The sequence below is a fragment of the Otolemur garnettii genome, unplaced genomic scaffold, assembly GCF_000181295.1.
Source record: "Otolemur garnettii isolate 467f Iridium unplaced genomic scaffold, OtoGar3 scaffold00037, whole genome shotgun sequence".
NCBI classification, from domain to species: Eukaryota; Metazoa; Chordata; class Mammalia; order Primates; family Galagidae; genus Otolemur; species Otolemur garnettii.
In genome coordinates this window covers 15,213,994-15,226,487 of record NW_003852432.1, presented here as the reverse complement: position 1 = coordinate 15,226,487, position 12,494 = coordinate 15,213,994, and the positions used below count along the sequence as shown (strand labels likewise).

At 35.7% G+C, this 12,494-nt stretch overlaps 1 protein-coding gene across 1 annotated transcript in view; it reads left to right on the top strand.

Annotated features, from left to right (window-relative positions):
• Positions 1-12,494, top strand: part of ZNF277 (zinc finger protein 277) — a 93,621-nt gene that overhangs the window by 54,859 nt on the left and 26,268 nt on the right. Inside the window, exons 3-4 of the mRNA XM_012805133.2 lie at positions 1,359-1,447; positions 1,702-1,784. Coding sequence (XP_012660587.1) covers positions 1,359-1,447; positions 1,702-1,784 — 172 coding nt within the window. The remainder of the gene's footprint in view (positions 1-1,358; positions 1,448-1,701; positions 1,785-12,494) is intronic.

Here is a 12,494-nt window from a genome sequence, read left to right as displayed (position 1 = left end):
CTAAAGGGTCTATTGTTATTTCATCTTTACCATTTCTGATTGATGAGATTAGAGATTTTACTCTTTTTTTCTTGGTTAGGTTGGCCAAAGGTTTATCTATTTTATTGACTTTTTAAAGAAACCAACTTTTTGATTTATTGATCTTTTTTTCCTAATTCAACAAATATTCTTTCTGTAGAGCCCCATAAGATTTAAAAATTAATGTTAAAAAATTTTTGTTAAGGAGAAAGGAAGTTAAAATAAAAATATAAAATATTGGAAGTTGAGGGCTACTGGGAGAACTTTATAGGAATCTTCAAATGCTTTTCTACATCTCTAAAACACTTATTGTGGACAATGTTATATCTAAAACACAGCCTGGTATTAGATCAAGTTATTTAAAATGTACAAATTCCTATTCTTTCCATACACTTCATGTATTTCAAGTCCCATCTTTTTCAGAGGCCTACTTTTTTTGTGTGTGTAAGTTACTTTTTTTTTTTTAATTTCAGACTCCTTTATTCGTGTAAGTTACTTATTTTATCCATCAGTTGTGTAGCCTGATAAATTTTCAGCCATAGAGTCAACCTTTCCATTTCCTTTCTCCTCATGAAGAAGACCACATTCTCTTCTTAGTACTATTTAATAAATGGAATTGCAATTACCAATATGAATCTTGTTGGAAAACTAGAAAGGTGAACAGTTCGTTCAATTCTGTCATTCTACTCCCTCTTTCATCGGATATGTAGGTCTGGGTGTTATGCTTTTTTTTTTTTTCCTAGCCAGTGCGCTGCTTCTAACTCTACTCATTAGATATAAGAATTATGAGTTCAGCTATTTTTCCAGTGTCTGAAGTTGCCACATTTTAGACAGAGAGTGAACGTACATGGACTTTCTCCATCTTGTTGTATAGATATTGAAGTTAGACTGATTTCTCATTGTACTATTCTTCTGAGCTCTATTCTTTTGGTACATAAGATAACCACTTAACCATCTCTTTATTGGAGAATGTGTCATAGCTTATTTAATTATTGTTGCATTTAAAAGACATATAAACTTAGATGTTATTTCAGAAAACTTCATTATCAGATAAAAATATTCATTTTAACTCTTCTATATGTCTTTGTTGAGCGTGGAAATGGTAAAGTTTAATCAATTTCATGCCTTTACATGGTAATTGCTTTTATTAAATGTTTATTTCATATTTCTGCAATGCACTGCCTTTATCTTCACAAATGTTTTAGCAGTTTTCAGTTAACATTTGATTTGTTGCTTTGGGATAATTAAATATTCTTATAAAATTCTGTCATTCAAAAGAAAGTTGTACATTCAGTCTTCTCACCATCTTCTTTTTTTTTTTTTTTTTTAATTGTTCTAAGGTACATTTTATATTGGAAGAAAAGGTTCGCTGAACAACCCATCACAGATTTCTGTAGTGTGATAAGAATCAATTCCACAGCTCCATTTGGTAAGTATACATTTTGGCTACCATTTTTTCCTTACAATCCAAAAATTTACAGGAATAATCTGTCTTAAATCTTACTCTCACTTTCATGAGAACTAAAATTAAATTGCCGTGTTTATCTTGCCTAATTTGAATAAACTAAAACAACCCTACACCAGCAGGGATCCTAATACACACCTTCAAAGGAATAAATACTCTTTGGAGAAAAAAATGATAAAGTATCTTTTTTCTCATTTATTTTTCTAATCTCTCAACAGAAGAACAAGAAAATTATTTTTTGTTATGTGATGTTTTACCAGAAGATAGAATTCTTAGAGAAGAGCTTCAGAAACAGAGATTGGTAAGAATTGTTTTAAAGGTTGAACAGTGTGTTGGAAATATATACAACGTTTTTTTTAATTTCAGAATATGACAGGGGTATACATGTGAAAATCATTTTGTTATTTTTTTTGACTTTTTGTTATAGAAACTTTCAAATATTCACAAAAGAGTAGACAATACATAAAAATCTTAAAACAGAAAAAAACATATACCCTTGACTGAAAATTAAAGCATCCATGTTAAAAATGCAGAGAGAATTTTTGGCTTTGTTTTGCTTCCTGGATTATCTCTAAAATAACAACAGAGCTTACACGTTTTAGTATAATTTTAGCTGCCTGACACATGCTAAGGTTCAGTAGTCGTGGAAAAATGCCCTCAGCTAAAATTGAGTTGCATTGATTAACCTTTTTTTCTCCTTTTCACTGGAATGTGCTATGTACTAACATTTCCTTTATTCTCCTTTATGAATTAAGCATATGCTTTGATCAACATAGTAGTCTTTCTCATGTTTAGCCTTAACTAGAAGCAAGCTGATTCAAAAACCTTGGCAGTTTTTGTCTTTAAAAAGCATAGCAACACATATAAGTATGAAAATTTTCCTTTTCATTAGTAAATCAGAAATTAATTTTAAGTTATTAATGTTTTTTTAAAAGTACACAGTTTCTTATCATTTGTGATTTAATCTCAATTATTACTTGAGATCCACTTTTTCTTCTTTTAATGGTTTCTTTTAAGTTTTCCTTGTATTTTTGGATTTGGCTAGATATATTATGAGAAAAAGATATGATTTAAATATTTGTGCTATATCCTCAAGAGATCTAGGAGGAAAGTAAATTCCATGTACCATAATCATATAATTTAGAAACTCCCCCGAAGCACATCTGATTCTATAGACATCCCAAATGACTATTTCTCCCAGTACGGGAAGATGATAATGTGCAATGTTGATTTATACGCTTAAAAAAATTATGCTCCTCCTGTACTACGACTATAACAGATGCAGTGGAGAAACAAGACAAGTTTCTTTACTGTCCATGTACAATGTCTTATGAAATCTGCAAAACAAAGGTGAATGTACTGTCATATTTCATTAATTTCGTTTGCTTGTATTTCTTCATAATTTTTTATTTCCGTGAGTTTCCTCGTCTTTCTCATGGTGGCTTCAATCAAGAATGATCAAGCTGGGCAGCGCCTGTGGCTCAAAGGAGTAAGGCGCTGGCCCCATATAAATGTCTTTTTAAGCCATGCCATGCCCATCTAGTAATAAATAAATAATTTTATTTGGCCTTCCGTGTGCCTGGCACTATTATTCTAGGCTCCGGGGATCACTCTGTCCTGGATGCTCATGGTCTGACAGGTCTGTGTCAGGAGGGATTCAGGGTTGAACTAAAGTTTAGGAAAAGCAGAGGAGATTCACAACAGCCAGCTGTTGGGAATTATGGCTACAGCGTGTAGAAAAAGAAAAAGAAAAAAAAAGACTTACCAAGCAGCAGGAAGACAGGTAGAATTTGGCATCAGCCAGTTCATCAGTCTTAAGCTGTGTAGTGTGGAAGCATGAGGTTGATGAGGGTGATACTTCTTTTGTAGTTTGCAATAATTATAGGATCTGTCTTTTTCATATAGATCTCTGCAAATCGGTAACAGACATTTCTAGAAAGAACTCTAATTAGTCGAATGACACAAAAGTAATAGTACACTTTTTTCTTGGGTCAAGTTAACAAAAAGTGAAAGTAAAAATAATATTAAATGGTGACTAGAATGTTAAGAGACAAGCACTTTTTCAGCAGCTTTTAAGAATGTACATTCAAATGCCATGTCTGAAGGTGCTTTGTCATTGTGTATTGGAACTCTTCAGAATGTTTATGCCCTTGGCCCCTATTCTTCCTCTAAGAACTCATCCTTGAAGAATCATACACACAAAGGGTTATAAAGTCACTAGAGCTACCATAGCTTGCTTGTTTTTTGTTTTTTTTTCTCTTAATGATATTTTATCAAACAATTTTTCTTTATTAGAGTTTCAGGCTAGCTTCTGGAAAATTTGATTTAAACCAGTCAAACCGCTTTATAGTAACGGGCATATAATCTGGTCTATTTTTATTTATTTATTTATTTTTGGACAGAATTTCACTATGATGCCCTCAGTAGAGTGCGATGACATCACAGCTCATAGCAACCTCAAACTCTTGGGCTCAAGCAATTCTCTTGCCTCAGCCTCCCAAGTAACTGGTACTACAGGTGCCCTCCACATGCCAGCTATTTTTTTGTTGCAGTTATCATTGTTTAGCAGGCCTGGCCAGGTTTGAACCCTCCTGCCTTGGTGTATATGCCTGGGCACCCTGACCACGAAGCCATGCTGGTTTATTTTTGAGTAAACTCAGCTCAGTGGGATCTCAACTCAAGTATTACTCGTAGGGTGTCAGTGTGGCAGTTGCTCACCTGGTCTGCTTTAATGATGACTTGCATCATTCTGTAATATTTATTCCCTCATATGGAACTCTGAATGCAGCGTTTAGTTTAAGTAACTTAAATGATTTTCACTTGGTTCAAAATGACTTTATAACTTGGGGGTGGGAACTACATCTTGTGTTAAAACATCCTGTTATAGCCCTCACTATACTTCTCAGTTCTTCTTGCTTTCCCCCTGAAACTTCATTTTAAAAAAAGAAAAGAAAGGCTTGGCACCCGTAGCTCAGTAAGTAGGGCGCCAGCCACATGTACCAAGGCTGGCAGGTTAGAGCCTGGCCCAGGCCTGCTAAACAACAATGACAACTGCAACCAAATAATAGCCAGGCGTTGTGGCGGGTGCCTGTAGTCCCAGCTACTTGGGAGGCTGAAGCAAGAGAATTGTTTAAACCCAAGAGTTTGAGGTTGCTGTGAGCTGTGATGCTATGGCACTCTACCAAGGGCGACATAATGACACTCTATCTCAAAACAAAAAAAAGGAAAGAAAAGAAAAAAATTTCTTGTCTCTGTATGACTGGAGGTATGTAGATTTAAATAATTCACTAAAAGTCACAATAGCAGATTTAAGGCTCGAGTCATATTTCTTATTCCATTCGTGAGATTGGGGGAATTCCTAGTTTTCTTTTTGGAGAGTTTGATTTCTGTTAGCCACTCCTATTGATTTTTTTGGTCCATATTCTGAAGGTAAGTGCAGAATTAGGAAAGGTTCTTGAGGTTCTGAATAGCTTGCACAGCTTCTTTCCTTTAGCTTCTTTCTTTAAAAATTTTCCCTTGATCTTTGTTCATTTTTCTCATCAATCTACTGTAATCACTTCCAGTGGTTCTTTTCCCTCTTTTCTCTTAAATATGTGTATGTGTGTTTCCCAATATCTTGTCCCCAATCCCGGGCATGCCCTTCCGTGGATATCACGACTGTGCTGACAGTGTCAATTCTGGTGCTGCGACAGTAGAGAAGGCCATGGGAAGTAAATAATCTTGTATTGTGTTTGTCCACAGCTTTCATCCTGGCTCCCTTTGGAACGCCAAATCTTAAGTTTCCTCATTTTAATCTTTTCCATATGGATTTCCAGGAAGCATCTTAAATTTAATATGCCTAAAAACAAAATATATTTTTTCTTCTACCAAAACTTGCTGTTTACCTGTTCTCCTTATATCACATGAAGATACTATCATTCTGCTGATCACTCAGTTTGAAAATCTCCAAATTCATCTTAAATCTCCATTCTTTTGCTCACTGCTGTACCTAAGTTGTTCCTTAGGTTCTGTTAGATCCATCTGAGTCCCACATGAAGACTCTTTTTTGCAGTCCTGGTACCTTTTATTGTACCTTTTCTATAGACTCATCTCCTCAGTCAATTGACCTTGCTTCTAGAATTTTAATATTAAAAATAAATAGTAGGTCACGTTATCCTCTTCTTCAAAAACCGACAGTGTTCTTTATCATCTTCATATTCTTAAGCTTTTGTGGAGTCCTCCCTCATTTCCAGTGCTTCCCCACCTTTCTTCCCATGGCCTAGTGTCCAGTTCATTCATTTATTCAACATATGTTTGTTGCACCAGACATCATCCTGAATGCTGTCAGTGTAGCATGAATGAAGCAGACAGTGGTCCCTGCCCTTGTGGACACATTACATTACTTGTCTCACATCTACTCAATTATGTTAGGTACTTTCAGGACTCTGCTTCATCAACCAGAGTGTAAATACATATCCCTAAGGCATTGCTCACATGCTGAATTGTTCCAAAAGGTTTCCGGATGGCAACTGTCAAAATCGATAACCTCTTCTATTAACAGGAACATACTATTTAATTTGATTTTTCAATTACAGTTAGTTTTTTAAAAATCTGTCTTCCTTGACCTGGATCAGATGCCTCTTAAGGGTTAGGACTGTTGTGTTCACTATTGTATTGTCTCTGAGCCTCATTCATAAAATATTAACTTAAGTTTAATCTTGAAGTATTGGCTTGGTATTTCTATAAAGTCATATAGTTAAATTTCTCTGATTTAAAAAGAAGTATAAATAGCTGAGGCAGACATCTTTAATCACTGTGTTACACATTTCATTTCAGCATAAAAAATATTCGTGTGCTTATGGGAGAAAACGTGTGGCATTCATAAGCTCTCAGTAGTAAGAAATAACAACTAAATGGGGAAAGGGAAAATGTAACTATATGGAAGGCATTTTTTAATCACTATTATAAATGTCAACTTGAGATATCATTTGTTATAACTGTAAATATTTTATGAAAATTTTAGCCTGTATACCAATTTAATCCTCTGGAAAGAAACAGTGCTTTCTGTTTTTAATACTTCATATATCTCACCTCTCTCCATTATAAATAAAGCAACAACAAAATGAAATTACACACCTACCACTGAGATTATTTTTCTTCCTCTTGCCACTTTTTAAATAATAGATTTTAGAGACTCTTTATAAAGGATTAAATTATTATTATCAATCACTTCAAAGTACAAAAATCAATTTACATTTATACCTTCCTTGCATGATTTCTACCCTTGTAACAAGTTCTAATACTGCATCTGGAGTAACTATTTCCCAGATATAAGATTATATTTTCCATTGAATGTAGTGTTGTTATTAACAGTGCAACAAGACATCAAGTTAGCTAGAATAAGCAGTGAGTGATTTTAATCTTCAGACTCATAAATGTTTTCATTGGGGAAACAAATGTGATCACAGTTTTAAACAATACATATAATCTGAATAATCTGAATCCTAAGGTTTGCCACTTTGAACTTAAAACCTACATGACATTTTTTATATACACCAGATGTGTAAGATAAGGAAAAAATGTTATTACCCCTCTTCAGATGGAGAAACAAGGTCAAATATGTTAGAAAACACACACACACAGCCATGGTTATATACTGTATTTTTTTTTTTTAAGAGACAAAGTCTCACTTTATCACTCTCAGTAGAGTGGTGTGGCGTCACAGCTCACAGCAACCTCCAACTCCTGGGCTTAGGTGATTCTCTTGCTTCAGCCTCCCGAGTAGCTTAGACTGCAGTTGCCCACCACAGTGCCCGGCTATTTTTGTCTTGAAGTTTGGCCGGGGCTGAGTTCAAACCCGCCACCCTTGGTGTATGGCTCCAGTGCCCTACCCACTGAGCCACAGGCGCCGCCCATGGTTATGTACCGTATTAAAGTGGAAGGGAAACAACTCAAACCCTATTTTGCAACCCCAAGCACCATTCTTCTTCTAATTGGACCAGGATCCTTTGTCAAGTTTGACCCTTCTTCCTAAGCAAATGTGACATTTTCTAATTTGACATTTGTTAAAATTAATAAAAATGGCTAAACCAGGCAGAAGCATATCTAAATAAATAATATTCTGTTTTCATTATTATGAATCTTTTTAAGAAAATCTGACTTATTATTTTAGGTCAATAGTAGATGGGAATTTCTTATTCCCTTAAGTCTAAGCTGCTTAGATATATATATTTTTTGAACTTAAGATGATGTGTTTCCAGATTTTCCTCTGTCTTTCAATAATCAGGGCTATATTGACCTTGATTTTATACAGGAAAATTCTTCCTAAAGCATGTAATACTATACTGAGCCATGCCATGCTGATAGCTCTTTTTCTTTTTTAGTCAAAAAATGGGTATTTTGCAATCTCCCGTGGCCATCTATTGAATTTTTTAAAGTCCTTTTCTTCTTGCCTGAGCTAAATTCCCTCATATCTTTAATACAAATAGGAATTGGACTTCCCTAGTTTCTCCTGTGTTTAACTCTTGTATTTTCTTTTTGTTCTATACTTCCACCTTTTTTTCATTGTCCATGTAAGTGGTTAAATTCATGTCACTTTTTCTCTCTTAGTTCATTTTTGTAGTTCTTCTTGTGTCTCTTCTATACTTTTCCAAAGCTAGCTATCTCAGTAAGACTCAAAGTAGAAGAAAAATACTGTCTTTCTATCCTGTGTAGCAAGCAGATGGTTGTTGCCTTATCATTGCAGTTTCAGAAATGGTGGGAGGTACTGATGTCTTTCAAGAAAGTGAGATATTAGTCAGATGGAATCTCATGGATTTGGGGGAGGGTATCATCATCCTGTTAAGAAATTTCTCTCTGGCTTTTTGTTTTATTTCTTTCCTAGTCGTTGACATGGATGGCCTTTCTTCATCTATTAAAGATCCTTAATCCTATCACAAAGTTAACTTTCCATTACCTCTCTTTATAAAATGCTGAGAAAAGTGGATTTTATTTTATTTTATTTTATTTTAGAGAAACCATATTGTGCCATTGACAATCATTACGTTAGTACAGTTGTTTCTGCCTTCTACATATGGAAGTGTGTTTTTGTCTAGGTGTCTTGCTAGTATCTTGAGAATATTGCTGACATAAATTCAAATGCTCAAGTAATCAGATTCTGGCAAAAACAGCAGTTTTCCCCAGTCCTATTCCACATTTTTTTACACTTAAAGGGGAGGGTAGCTTTTCCCTGAATCCTGGTCAGAGGTCTTCTGAAATATGTAAGTAAATTGAAGACAGATGTCATTTTGAAAGTGGGTGACACAGTACATCAATATCTGTAAGTAAAATTTATTCATGTTATCATTTTATTTTGTTAACCAAACTTGTGCCATAATCCTTAAAGTAGTGAAATTTGCGAAGCTTTTATACCTATAATTTCTTCAAATGTTCTATGTACCTATCAGATAGAATAAAGGGTGTGATGGTGGTTTTGTGAGCAGATGATATCTGAAGTGAGTCTCTGGAATGGCACAGGGTGCTTTCAAAGTGCTTTTGGAAGACAAAGATATTTAGAGTAATTCAAATGGTTGACTGAAATGATTTAGGAAAAATTGCCTTTTGTGGAGGATTAATGTTAGGTATCAGTTATAATGTATTGGAAAGTAGACAATCAAAAGTTATATTGGTTAATTTATTGGAGACTCCTTTCTCAGGGGGTTGGAAAGATTTAAACCTATTCTGAATTCAAAGTGATTGCCAAAGAGAACTCATAGATTGCAGTGCCTAGTATAATACCAAATTTTTAGTTAACCTTTGGGGAAGTTTTGCTGAATAAATGGCATCTGTTTTAGCTGACTGGAATAACCAAGCCAACTGTTTTACCAAAAAACAAACAAAAAGCCTTCTCTCCCATGTTATTTAAGTTCATTCACTCCTTTTTTGTGGTGGTGGGATGGAAAATGAGGAATGGATAGCAAAGGAACATCTTTAGTTGTCTTTTTTATCACCGATGATAGCTGATGTACCACTCCCCATGCTTTGATGTCAGTTCCTCAAAGGAATGCCAGTCCACCGTCTCCAGTGCTCGTTCACCAAGCTCCAAATGCTCATGCTCTTCAACTCAGGAAGCTCATCGGCATTCTGTATGTGTTACAGCCTTTGCCATTTGGCCTGTAGTCTGGGTTCTGGTACTGAAAGTAAGTCACTTTAAAGCTACTACTTTGTGATTCATTTGTATCAACAAGACAGACTTTTTTATGCATCTGATTAATGAAAATTTTAATTTTTATCACTTCCCTTAAATGTTCCAATTTTGTTGACCATCTACTATTTTCATTTTCTACCCTAGACTTCTGATGGTTGAAAGTTTAAGAAAATCCTAAATTCTAATGTTTCAGAACTGGTCGCTCTTTGAGAGTTTTCCTCCTCTGAAATTCCTGAATGCTCATGTTTTTAGCCCTTGCCTTGAGAGGCTTTAATCCCAGCATGTAAGTGAAAAGTAAATGTCCTCTAAATATATAGGATTCTTCCTGGCAGTTCTCATCTGCTGTCCTGTCCAGCCGTCTTTCCATTAGGTTATAGCCACATCTGCCCCATCTTCTAAAGGAGCTGACTTTTAAAATTTACTGTTAGTTATTTTGAAATATTTAAACATTACACATTGTATGTCAAATCATCACATTATACCCCATAAACATATACAGTTATGATTTTAATTAAAAATTAATTTAAAAATAAAACTGTAATACTCAATAAAAAAAAGGCACAGACCGTGACTTTAATAAATTTCAAGTATCTTAAATATTTAAATCTTTTTTTTTGAGACGGAGTCTAGTGTCACCCTCAGTAGAGTGCAGTGGCATCAGCTCACAGCAACCTCAAACTCTTGGGCGTAAGCAATTCTCTTGCCTCAGCTTCCCAGGTATCTGGGACTACAGGCACTTGTCACAACGCCTGGCTATTTTTTTGTTGTCATTGTTGGTTAGCAGTCTCAGGTCAGGTTAGAATCCACCAGCTCTGGTATATGTGGCTGGCACCCTAATCACTGAACTACGTGCCCAAATATTTTTTTTTTTTTTTTTGAGACAGAGTCTCACTATGTCGCCCTTGGTAGAGTGCCCTGGCATCACAGTTCACAGCAACCTCAACCTTGGGCTTAAGCAATTCTCTTGCCTCAGCCTCCCAAGTAGCTGGGACTATAGGCACCCACCACAACATCCAGCTATTTTTTTTTTTTTGTAGTTGTCATTATTGTTTAGCTGGACTGGGTTAGGTTCAAACCCATCAGCCTCGTGTATGTGGCTGATACCGTAACCACTGCACTATAGGCGTCAAGCCAATATTTAAATCTTTTAACACCAAATACCTTCCCATAACTTTTAAAATATTCTAACAAAAGTACATTGCAGAACTTGCTTGACAAGTTCTTTACATGCAGTTCTTACTCTGCAGAACTGGTACCTTCTGCAAGCACAGGTACCTTCAGGAGGAAGAACTCAGGAATAATGTTACCTTATTTCTCAGCATTCCTGCCCCCTAACCCAGTGGTAGCTGACCTCTCCTTTGTATTAGTGCACTATTGGGTCCTTCCCTTCAGCTGCTCGTAGCTTTTGCTTTGTATGGTAAAGACTGATCCCCAGAAGTAAGCTGGGTTTGTGCCTGTTCACCATCAAAGGGTCTTCTTCCGATTTCTTTGCCCCAACCCTCAGCCTTTCTCCTGAGAACTTGGAGAAAACCCACAGAAGAGCTGGCTGTCTTTGTGTCTAGGACTCCCAGGGATTTAGCCATTAAGAATTCTTTTAAGTTTTAGTTATTTCCTTCCTGCAGTTTCCGTTTCTTCCCATGCTCTGTCAAAGGTGAAAGAAATAGTTCATGTGTTCCTGTCTCTCCTCAGAGACCCTTAACACCTTTTGAAATTCAGTTTCTCTGATTGCCTTGTAACTTCGGCTCTTTAGACTCAAAAGAAGTTATGAATTTTTTTTGACTATTCAGCCTTTTCTTATTGTAAGGATGTTCTCTTATATCTATCCTTATCCTAAGCAGAAATGGAATTCTTCCTCCCCCTGCGTTATTTTAATTAGTATCTCAGTGATTAAGTGCTACTTTTGGTTAAGGTAGATGCTTTGCTTCCTTTCATGGAGTTCAAAAAGACATATACATACATATGTACTTGTCCACTAAAGCAGGTATTGCGTGAACAGACAATTGACCCTTCAACTACTTGTTATAAATAAATTCTAAAACCTATTATTATTGTTGGTATTTATTCTTTATCTTTTAACTAACTTATCAATGATATTTGTATCAACAAATTGCTATATTTAGTTATATATATACATTTTGCCATAAGTTTATCTTGGGAGAACATGCTAGCAAATTATGTCACTCATTGTTCCAGGTACTTTGGACAGTTTTCTGACAACCACCCACCCAATCAGGGCCAGGCATTTTGTGACAGCTTATTTAAAATTTAATCCATGTTAAAAACTGTGTCCCTATGTCTTCAAAGATAAGAGTATTCATTTCCTGCAGGCACAGGGAGGGCACCTCTTAAATGAAGGTCTTATTACTATCTGCTTCAGAGAACAAGGCCAAGGGAAGCATAAGAGTGAATTTCCTGTATGTGCTGTTTGGACCAAAGTGCCATATTGGGGGCAGCATGTCCTAAGCCCCATTAAGAACCATGTAGTTTTTATAGAAGGATGTCAACCTCGAGTGTCTCTTGACTGCCTTCTGAAGTGAATGCTTCTCTACCCACGTGAGAGCTTAGACATAGACAAGCGACAAATTTAAGATTAAAACCAACCAAATACTTTTAAAAACTGTTCAGGGAAAATTGTTTGAGGAAGTTCACCATTTTTCTAAATTGTCTTAAACCATCAGCCTCCAGTTAGGAGAGAACAAGCATCTGCACTGCATCATGACCACTTTTTTTTTTTTTTTTTTATATTGAACGGTAACTATGTACATTAATGCACTTCTGGGGTACAGTGTGGGGTTTTCACATGCAATCTGAAATACTTCCATCAAACTGCTCAACATAGCCTTCAGC